An 11,250-nucleotide genomic window follows, 5' to 3' on the forward strand; every position below is an offset into this window, starting at 1 on the left:
ACCTCACACATATAGGCAAATAATATGACAACTAAGACACAGGGAAATGAATAAAGGTGAAAAGAATAAAAAGATGTAGTATAAATCTGATCCATTAGTGGTTTGGGATCAGGGCTGAGAAGGAGTGGGACTGAGGAAGAATTCTAGAACTTAGCAAAGAAGATGATTTAGAAGGCACAACATTTATTGAGATGAAGAAGGAATAATTTTATTCTTGTCTTTTTGATAAAGGCTAATCAGGAACCAAGAATATGATTCCTGGATATGTTAAAAATGAGACATCTACGTGGAGACAGAGTAGGCAGTTGAAAATTCAAGTACAGAGTTCAACAGAGATGTTAGGAATAAAGGAACAACTGTGGGGCAATTTACAGATGACTGGGAAGAAAATGTAAAAACGGAAGAACAAGGACTCTAAGACTAAGTCATGAGGCACCCCTCATTTATTTTGGGTAGGCAGAAGACAAATAAATACTGGAGGAGAGAGACCACACTCTACAGTAGGTGTGTCACAGCAGTCAAGAGAAGGAGATACTTATAGAAGACTGTAATGAGTGTCTCCAAATGGTTGAGTAGTATTAAAGACAGAGAGGTGATTACTAGATACAGCCAAGAGGCTTTGGGTAACCTTCATAGGAACAGTTTAAATATACTAAGGGGTATAAAATTCCAAGAAAAAGATGTTGGAAACTTCATTGTAGTGGACTGTAAAAGAGAAGAGAAAGGGAAATAATTAGTAAAGAGTGACTACAGAGAATTATCAGTTTTGTTGGGATGGGAGTAGAGAATTAGGCAGAGAAGTTTATTTAATACTAGAAAATATATAAAGATGGAAATAATTCCAAATTTCTGTACAACATTTTTATGTTTTGTTTTTGATGGTGCTGGCATCAAATCCAGGGCTTCAGGTACGCTAGGCAAGTGTTCTACCATGAACTATAACCCCTAGTCCAATACAAACATTTTTTAGGGTTTATGACCTCCTCACATTTAAGTAACATTCAATGTCCTGATTTTTAAGATTTATACCTTATTCACTTTTAAGTTTTTCATAATGTAACTCTTACTTCACACTCAAGATACAAATAGGAAATACCAATAAAGTTCTTACCTCTCTAGTTTGATGTTCACCAACAGGCTGGATTCGAGGCACAACCTTAAGTTGTTGTTCTAACTTCTGTATTTCTTGTTGGAACACATCTCTCTCATGTTCTCTGTCAATGGCTTGCTCCTGAAATTGAACAATAATAAAAACAATAGTAATTGAAGAAACAATATTTATTAAACCTATTATCTCTCTTTAGTTATAGGTTGTTAAGTTTGTTTGAAAAGAAAGGACTGATGACCATGGAATCACAAAGATTCAAAAATATTTTTGGTATGACACATTACTTATTTGGGTTCTTCCACAAAATTTAAATACTTAAAATTTATTTGAAGTACATTTGTTTTCATTTAGGTAATGTTAAACTCAGAATGAAATAATTCTCCTCCATCAATGAATGTACTTGTACAATGGAGAAATTACACTGCTAACTCAGTCATTAAGCAAATAAACAAACTGTCTGGTAAATCAATTTCTTTAATCTTAAGTTTTATACCTAAAATTATAAATAGTATAAGACTCTAATTCTCTGATATGTGAAGAGAAAATCTGGCTTATAAGAAATCTTAAAGAAGACTATCCATGTGAAATTAAAGATTTAACATCTTTTTGGAAGAGAGCAATGGAAGCTTGGCAACTATTGTAGTGCAAGTGCCACACTGTTGTTACCTGTGTTCACACCTTTTGAGGTGGACACAATGGTAGACAATTAGCTCTTGGAATTCTTACTTGCTTTGGCTACTGGTTAAATGAGAGACTAGTAGAAGATTAACTATGAATTTTGGAACGTTAACTAGTAGGGCTTATTCACAAGCTAGTGGCACAAGTTTTGTTGTTGTTTAGGTTTTTTTTTTGGTGCTGGTGATTCAACCTAGGGCCGGCCTCATTTCATTCATGCTAAGCAGTGTTCTACCACTGAGCTACATTCCCTGCCCTAGTTTTACTATTTTCATTTTGATTGTTACATAATAAATTATTGGAATACTCTCTCCATTGGTGGAATACACACATAAGCAAAAATATTAAGAGTCCCTATAATTTAAAATTAAAATAATATAGAACAGTATCACATAGTATTCTACTGAGAAAAATCAATATCAAATTGCAAATACTTACATCTAAAAATTTTCTCATTTTTTCTAATTGCTTTTCCAGTGCTTGGTTTTGCTGTCTTAAATCCATTACTTCAGCATTTTTTTCTTGTTCCATCTCTATAAACCAACTGACTTGTTCTTCAACATCTATTTCCAAAGCTTTCATTTGTTTTTGAAGTTCATCATGTACTTTCTCAGCTTGACATTGCAATTCTAGCTTTTCCTTCATTAATTTTTCTGTCTCATGTAGTAATTCTGTTTATAAATGCAAAAGCATTCAGAGTTAATTATAATTAATAGTGCTTCCAGTAAATTTTACCTTCATGAAATAAAGGCTGAGAAATATTTTAAATCCATATTAAAAACTAAATATTCTCTTATGGAAATAACAAAATATCTTACTGCTACACATACATAAACTAGTATTATTAAAATTATGCAGAATTAACAAAAAGAAAGTCCCGTCACAAAAACACCATTTTTGTAAAAACATAGCAAATGACAAAAAAAGCCACTTTTCACTATTAAGAATAGAACAAAATTGAATGAAATTTAAGCATAGAAAAAGAACATTTTATTTACCTCACACAAAAATTAATTCATTCCAAACCCATAAATCACTTTCATATGCATACATAATATACACAAAAAATCACTGTAAATCTTTAAACAAGCAAGGAAGAGTTGTAGAAGAAAAAATATGACTATACCCAGAATTTCCTGTTATTTTTACTCCTTATTAGATCCATATTACTGAGTTGTTTTTGCATGCTCACATGTATGTGCATCAAGGGAAAACTGACATGTGAGAGGCAGTGTGGTTAGCACTAAAAACAGACTATGTCTTCAAATCCTAGCTTGCCTCTTTTGTTTTACATGATATTCAATATGATGATCCTTGGTTTCCTTATATGTAAAATGGGAACTATATCATTGCCAATCTCTTACAGCAAATTTGGAATCAAATGAGTTAAAATATGTAAAACAGTAACTGTAGTACAGTAAGCACTATTGTGTTAGTTAATATCATTATTAATATAATAATAAAGTATAAAAGAAAAAGTAAACCAATCCTCTAATAAAGAAAATAGAAAGAACTTATCTCTAGAATCTTTATACTAACTGATGTGCCAACACTATACTCAGGACAAGGAATCAACAGAAAAAAATTTTCCTTTGAAAACAACACTGATACTAGATGTTAACATATAGTAAATCAATCAGAAAGCCTCTTACTAAATTCCATTGATCTTTTTACTACCATCGTCTTATAAACTTCCTGACTTAGAAGAGGATTCTGGAAAGTCATAGACTACAAGATTTAATATATTTGTTTAAAAAAAAAATTTCTTTGAAAAATTGAAATTGTTTTAAGTTTCATGCAAAACAGATAATAAGATGATGGTCATCATCAATCTCAGTTGTTAATTTCAAGTGAAAATGTGAACTTTCATAGTAAGACAAGTTGTTTTGTTGTTAAAAGAGAACAACTTTAAGAGTGAATCACAGCAGCAAAACTGCAAAATTAGAGACATGTTAGTTGGTTGAAAATCCAAGGGTTACTCAAAATTTGCATCTAAATCTACCACTCAAAAATAGTCCATGCAATTGTACGCACACACCTGCTTCAGGTGCTGCATCGACTGCAGCATCTACTAGTCCTATGAAAATAGAAAACAAGACAAGACACAACAAAAATATTATACATATTCTATTGGCTAAAATAAGATAATGCATGTGCCCACATATATATTAGAAGCAGACGCTGAAGCCACTGATTATCATCACTGGAGATTTTGAGAAGTTCCAATATTTCTTGAATATTTTACATGTATGACACAAAGTTTTTCCACATTTAAAAATTACAACCCTAAACCCATGTTAGACTAATTTCATCATTTTACAAAAAAATGTATGTTGTATTTCCTAATTGATCAAATGAAATTAGAGAAAGAGTTTATAATTCCAACTTATGTTTACTATAAAAGTGAGGACACAATAAATTGAATTTAAATTTTTACTATTATAAAGATTGACATTTACTGCTAAACAAACTTTAACGTCAAGATATTATTTAATTTCTTATCTAAGGAAAAATTAAGGTTATTTGTAAATTTAACTTCTCTTTGAACTCCTACTAAACTAGCGCCCTTGATCTTTTCCATCTATTTGGCTTGCAAGCCCCAGACCTGCTTATTACTAAAACAAGTTCTTAGTTATTTAATCCGACAATACATTTTTTTGCTTTCTCTTTTCTATTAAAAAGCCTAAAGCTTACACAATTTATAAAATATTCTGCCCCATTATTTGTAACCTTCTCTTGAGGCAGATTTTTGGGGATAAGTAAAGAATTGTCTTTTCCTGTCAACAGTCAATATCTGTCAGAGATTTAAAAAGAAAGAAAAGAAAACCCTGGTTCTACTTGGTTGTCTAATAAGACAATTACCTATAAGGTATGTTTGGTTATAATTTTTTTGAATACACTTTTTTAGTTGTCAGTGGATCTTCATTTTACTTATATACAGTGTTGAGGATGGATCCCAGTGCCTCCCACATGCTAGGCAAGCGCGCTATCACTGAGTCACAACCTCAGCCCATTCTGCTATTATTTTTCAAGTTCCTATATGGTATATGAATAATGGCATTGAAAAAAAGGGGGAAAAATCACTCTTAATGTTTAAAGAATATAAATGAAAAGAAAAGTGTTCCAAAGTCTGAAAATACGTACGTTGTACAACTGGACTTGCTTCTGCTTTCATTGCCTCCTTCTGTCTTGACAATAATTCTTTTTCTGCTTGGATTTCTTGTTGTTCTGCTTCCAATTCTTGCAACCTATTACCTGCATGTAACAACTCCTGCTCAAGGCGATCTATTATATCAGTTTTTTCCTGAATTTGCCTTTCAAAAACAGTTTTTTCATCTGCGTAGCCATCAATGATACCTGTAAGATAAAATGAACAGGAAATGGAATTACAACTCATTTAAATTTGAACATTACTATGTTTTAATATGAACAACAAAAGAGCTGTTAGCAAAACTTTAAATCATTCCAACCTATTAAGAGTCTTGAATGAATTTGCTATTAATAGCAGCAACTTATTGACTTTTTTTTTTTTTTTTTAAGTTGAAGATGGACACAATACCTTTATTTAGTATATTTTATGTGGTGCTGGGGACTGAAGCCAGTGCTTCATGTGTGCTATCAAATGTTCTACCACTGAACCACAACCCCAGCCTTTAACTTTTAATATGTACATTTGATTTAGTCGTCGTCTTCTTTTTTGAGTACCAGGAATTGAACCCAGGGGTGCTTTACCACTGAGTTACATCCCCAGTTCTATTTTATTTAGAAACAAGTCTCACTAAGTTGCTTAGGGCATTGCTAAATTGCTGAGGCTGGCATTGAATTAATAATCTTCCTGCCTCAGTGTCCCTGGGCATGTCACTGGGATTACAGGCATGTGCCACTCTGCCTGGCCTAATGCAATCTTCTTGTTTACCAACCTGACATTAATGTGAAATTTCTCTAAACTTCCAAATACTTTGCTATACTGAAGTATCATCACGTTGTATATGCATAATTCACTTTATTAAAAAGATAAAAATAGACAAGTTCCTAGACAGCTTAATGTAAATCAGATATTATAAATCGAATCACAATTCTAATAGAGTAGAGGAAAGAGAATGGGAGAGGGGAAAGAAGACGGGAGGGAAAAGAAGGGGATCATGAACTGAAATTGATTTCCATGCATGTATGAGTTTGTTGAGATGAACTCAGCTACTATGTATGACTATGAAGCTCTAACAAAACATTTTCTCTCAAGTTGGTATTTTAATTCTAGAAGGGCAAGGTCAATACCACAGCATGGGGGAAGAAGAGGCAAAGCCCAAGGCTTTAGAGGCTTAAAGCCTATGGTCACCATTTAATGGTTACCTTAAACAATTCAATAACATCTTTACCTTCGGTTTTCTCATTTTTAAATTACAGGCATGTCTTAGGATGGTGGGATCATGGTAACAACTCTTCACCATCCATTTCTCTATTTTCTAAAATTCCTTTATATTTTCAGTAATTCTATAAGTTCCTTTTATATTTAAATGTGTATATGCAGTTTTAAAAACTGCATATTCAGAAACAAATCTACTCTAATTTAGAGCAGCCATTGGAACCACAACTACTTCCAATGGCTGCTCTAAATTAGAGTAGATTTGTTTCTGAATTTGGCTGTACATCAAAATCTCTATTTTAAGACTGAAGTTCTGCTACTCTGACTTGCCAAAGGCAAGGTACTTACCCTCAGCCTTACTGAGCTCCACTGCCAGCTGTTCTCTGGCCCTAGACTCTTCATGAAGGCGCTCTCGCAGTTCTTCTTGGCATTTAAGGGACTCTGTTGCCTGTTGTTTCTGTTTGAATGACTCACGCATCAATTTTGTTTGTGTAACTTTTGCATGTTCAAGCTAAACAAGAAGGCAAAGAATACATGAAGGAAGATGAAGTGTTAGGAAAACCAGTGTCATTTTCCATTAAAGTAAGGATTTCAAATAAAAGACATATTACTGACTTACAGTCACTTAAGAGACAGTTCTAATGCATGTTAACATTTGTGGGGAGGATAAGTCAACAGTAGACTCCACATTTGTTTTGAACACTTTAGAATTCGGAGGCATTAAAAATACAGCCTTCTTAGAATGCTATCATTGGCATATACTGACTCCATTTTTAAAATAGTTTTTAAGATGGTAATACACACTTGAGGCCAAAGCTCTCGATCAGGAAGTAGTTGAATCGCGATCACTTAATCATTTGTGTGAAATTACAAAAAAGCACTAACTTTGCTTTAGTTATCTGAGCTTTTATATGTCACCATCTACTTATCTTTTTTACTGAAACAACTACATGCAGAAAAAAAAAAAACAAACTCCACAGAAAACAAAATTGAGCTCAAATGTTTCTAGTACTTAGCCCCAGAATTTTAAGAAATAATTGTATGTATTGACAACAGGCTTACAGCAAGTCTTTTAAATAAATTTTGTAAATTTACATAAGTTTGTGTATCAGAAAGACATTACTGCCATGTTTTAAGCTTAAAATGATAAAATGTAGTGGTTTCTAAGGTTTCTAATTAGACATTAATAATGTATTATAAAATTAAGATAATATTTAAAATCTTATTCTTAAAGACTTCTGCTCCTCACACCTGAGTGTTATTGACAAACCAAATCAATTTCCAAAATATTCAGTATGCAATTATTGTTTTTTTAATTTAATGTAAAAAAAAAAAAAAAAAAAATTAGTTGTAGGTGGACACAATACCTTTGTTTTACTTATTTATTTTTATGTGGTGCTGAGGATTGAACCTAGTGCCTCACACATGTCAGGGAATCACTCTACCACTGAGCTACAACCCCAACCCCAATAATTGTTGTTTTAAAAGAATGTTTAAATTTTATTTATAACCTATTATTTAAAAATGAGCATAGATATAAGACTCATAATGGAAAATTAAACAAATTTTAATTTGTAAATAATTTCCTAAAATATGTGAAAATATATTGTTACTTTAAAAAGGAAAAATTTTATGAACATGTTCATTTTTAACTACCAAGAGTATTTTCCTTTAAATGTGGATAAATACTATATTTTAATTTTTACTATAAAGAAAATGACCATGAAGTATAAATGTTGTACACAACTACTCTCCTGAATTTAGTCAATACATTTTTTAAAATACATCAATTGCTTCAATATGTACATAATTTTTTATTATATACTAATGACCTAGAAAATATATGAAATATAGAGTTCAAAGTTATAACTAAAAAAAGATGAACTATTTTCCAAATTTACTACAGAAATTCAATAGAGTATTTACAATAAAATAAATATTTGCTTTAGATAAATTTAATGTCTTTGCCTCTATGCTCCATTTCATGACAAGATCTAAACCACCTTCACATACATTTATATATTTACCAGAAATCATGAAAAAAACCTTCAGTTTTAGAAACAAAGCAAAAACCTCAAGCAATCAAATAAGTAAGGGTAATATATTTTATTTACAATAGCAGTTGGGATCCACTTCATTTGGGATAAGAGTCCCCCTTAAAATTCTCATTTACATACTTTACATAATACCTTCTATCCAGTTAAGGTATGATTTATTCCTAATATCTATAATAGTATGCATTATATAAAAATTTTAAACTCAATATTTTCAAAGTATTTAGTAAACTCACCATTATACTTAAAGTATGGATAAGCTTTAGTAAAGATTATGACACTTAAAACAAAAGTTGTAGAAGGGGTAACAACACTATTCTAAAAACCATCTGGTTTGTTAAATATTAGCTAGCATGTACAGTTAAAGCCACCAAAGTCATAAAAAGTGCTGAATAACTTGTAGTCAATCATTCACAACATATTTGAGAATCAAATAAACCTGGAATACTGAATATGCAGGTATCTTTATGCTAAACACTTTAGCAATGTTTATAAGTTTCACATAAAAAACAGAAAAAATATATTTCTCTACAGAATTAGTTGACATTTAGAAAACTGAAAATAAGTTCCTTATGGTGTAAGAAAATCTAGAATCCAAGTTTGTTTTTACCTTGCCTGGAACTACTGTCAGTATATCATGGATGTAAACAATTTATTTAGCTGGTCTAGATATCACAATACCTATTCTCTCAAATATAATCATTCCATTTTTATTCCCATTTTTATTCAGGATTGGATTCATAAACATACAAAAACAAGAATCTTAAAGACAAGCAGAATATTTTTTAAACAATTCACCGGGCACTGGAGAAGTGTAATATTATCTCATTCTGCTTTCTGGAATTAAGAACACAGCCAAGTTGGGACTTTTAGATCAAATTGAGCCCTCTGATACATTTAGGATGAATGGGCAGCAGTATATACCAAACAATAACAAAATAAGGTTCTATTCCGTTAACCTTATTAACAATACTTAAAATTTCATTTCTCATTATACTTATTTGTTAAACTAAATTAATATTTTATACTTACTGAATAAGGAGGGGTAGGCAGTGAAATTTTAGAAATTAGCTTTAATATGTGCCCATTTCTTTTATGAATCAAGTGGAAAATAGAAGTATTAATAATTACTGAGTTATTTTCATCCAAATGTTCACACAAAGGAAAAGGATACGGTAAAGGCACTCGAGATTCAACCTCATAAATATCTTCATCTTGTTCTTCCAACCAAGAGCCATCAAGTTTGACAGTTGCCAAATAGGTCCTGTAAGAATCCATTCTAGAAGATGAAGGAGCCAAGCTTCTTCAATTATCAGTTTTCTACTACATTAAAAAGTTCCTTTTAGTTTATCAAGATATTCCATTCTGTTTAGTGCTATCAAATACATAAAAAAATTAATTCATACTACTGAACAATAAAAAGGGTGAAAATGTCTGGGTAGGGGGGAAACCCTACAAATCTAAAAAACAAAAACAAAACAGAAAGACTCCTAAATGTCTACCAGTCTTTATCCGAAGAATCCAAAATAACACAACAAAAAACTGCACAAAAAACCAAAAGCACGCAAACAAAACACCACTGTTTTACCTAGAATAGGTAAATCCTTGAAGAATAAAAGAATGAAAACATAAATGTGTAATATGCTGAGCAATAAAACTGCTTTCGGTATCAAATTTGTCTGTGGTATTAAGTAAGCCTTCCAAGCAGAACCTGGCAGGGAAGGTCAGGTTTTAAATCTCCACAGTAGCAGTCTTGAGAATCGTAGTTGCAACATTATTTCCCTCGGTCTTGCAGCTTCGCCCTATTCAAAAGGAAAAGCTCTTCCAAATGGAGCTGCTCAAATAGCCTTGCAGGCTGAGCCAGAGGATTCTAGTCAGTGTCCCCTGAGGAAAAGGTCAGAACAGAGGGTGTGGTTTAATGTCTTTACCTATATGTGCACTGACAGGTGGAATGTGAATTAATACACCCACAAAAAAGCCTGCCTAACAGGATCCAAGTTCCACGTCAGATCTTTGAAAGAGTTATTTAGAGAAGTTTATAATGTGTCTAAGATAAGCTGGTATTTTTCCACCCTACTAAAAATTGTTTTAATTAAAAAATGTGAATAAAATGTTTGAGTTTACATTACTAATCAGCTATTCAAGCATATCAAATAATCATAATTATTTCTGGAAATTAAATTAGAATTTCTTTTTGATAATTCCTTAGATGTAATACTTTTGAGCAGCCACTGAGGCTAAATATAGATAATTCAGTTATAACTTATTTTCACATTGACTTATTTATAGAGTGCATATTAAGGAAAAAATTCTTTTTAGAGCCACTTTGTATATAAGTCGATAATTACACCACTTAAGGTAGCCTATGAACCCTGACTGAAATGTAAAAGCAATAAATTGTCCATAATAGTTAGCTTCAGGTTGTTCCAGAAGCCTGAGCAATACCGAATGAACCAGCCATTCACAATTTTAAAAGATAAATAACTTACTTATTACTAATAAAAGACTCTCAATAATGAAAGTTGTTTTAAATAAAAGAAAAGACTTTCATTTTGGTGCCTTTTTTCCCCATCTGGTAACTGAATATCCTAAACCCACAAAGCCTTTATCTAAATGGAAAAAAACCATACTAAAGCAAGTGACAGGCTTAAAAAGGCCTTTTATAGCTACTCTGACTACATAGTTTCCAAGAGCTAGTACTTAAACCCTTCTCAGCAGACTAGTAACTGAGGCAGAGAAAATGAAATTGTTTTATATACAAGTCCCAAAGTTTCAAGGAGATGTAGTTGGGGAGGGGCAGTTGCTTCTTAAAGTTCTGAAAATTTTTGTTTATTACAGTTTCTTATATCCTGCAGTTAGTCTGTCAAGATGTCTTAACACCTATATGAGATGGAGGCCAGACCTTATGACTGTTGCAGCTAAATGTGATTTTTTTTTTAAAGAGAGGGAGAGAGAGAGAGAGATATTTAATATTTATTTTTTAGTTATTGGCAGACACAACATCTTTGTTTGTATGTGGTGCTGAGGATCGAATCCGGGCCGCACGCATG

The 11,250-nt window shown here is 32.0% G+C and overlaps 2 protein-coding genes across 2 annotated transcripts in view; both read right to left on the minus strand.

Annotated features, from left to right (window-relative positions):
- Akap9 (A-kinase anchoring protein 9) overlaps positions 1 to 9,779 on the minus strand; it is a 42,063-nt gene extending 32,284 nt beyond the window's left edge. The window contains exons 1-5 of the mRNA XM_048785400.1: positions 9,233 to 9,779; positions 6,495 to 6,657; positions 4,928 to 5,140; positions 2,222 to 2,454; positions 1,067 to 1,231 (exon numbers count right to left, since the gene is read on the minus strand). Of these exons, the coding sequence (XP_048641357.1) occupies positions 1,067 to 1,231; positions 2,222 to 2,454; positions 4,928 to 5,140; positions 6,495 to 6,657; positions 9,233 to 9,478 (1,020 nt within the window). The 5' untranslated portion in view covers positions 9,479 to 9,779. The remainder of the gene's footprint in view (positions 1 to 1,066; positions 1,232 to 2,221; positions 2,455 to 4,927; positions 5,141 to 6,494; positions 6,658 to 9,232) is intronic.
- A 19-nt stretch (positions 9,780 to 9,798) lies between these two features.
- Positions 9,799 to 11,250, minus strand: part of LOC125611214 (A-kinase anchor protein 9-like) — a 35,724-nt gene continuing 34,272 nt past the window's right edge. Inside the window, exon 11 of the mRNA XM_048785429.1 lies at positions 9,799 to 10,084. Within this exon, the coding sequence (XP_048641386.1) occupies positions 10,007 to 10,084 (78 nt within the window). The 3' untranslated portion in view covers positions 9,799 to 10,006. The remainder of the gene's footprint in view (positions 10,085 to 11,250) is intronic.

The sequence above is a fragment of the Marmota marmota genome, unplaced genomic scaffold, assembly GCF_001458135.2.
Source record: "Marmota marmota marmota unplaced genomic scaffold, marMar, whole genome shotgun sequence".
Lineage (NCBI taxonomy): Eukaryota > Metazoa > Chordata > Mammalia > Rodentia > Sciuridae > Marmota > Marmota marmota.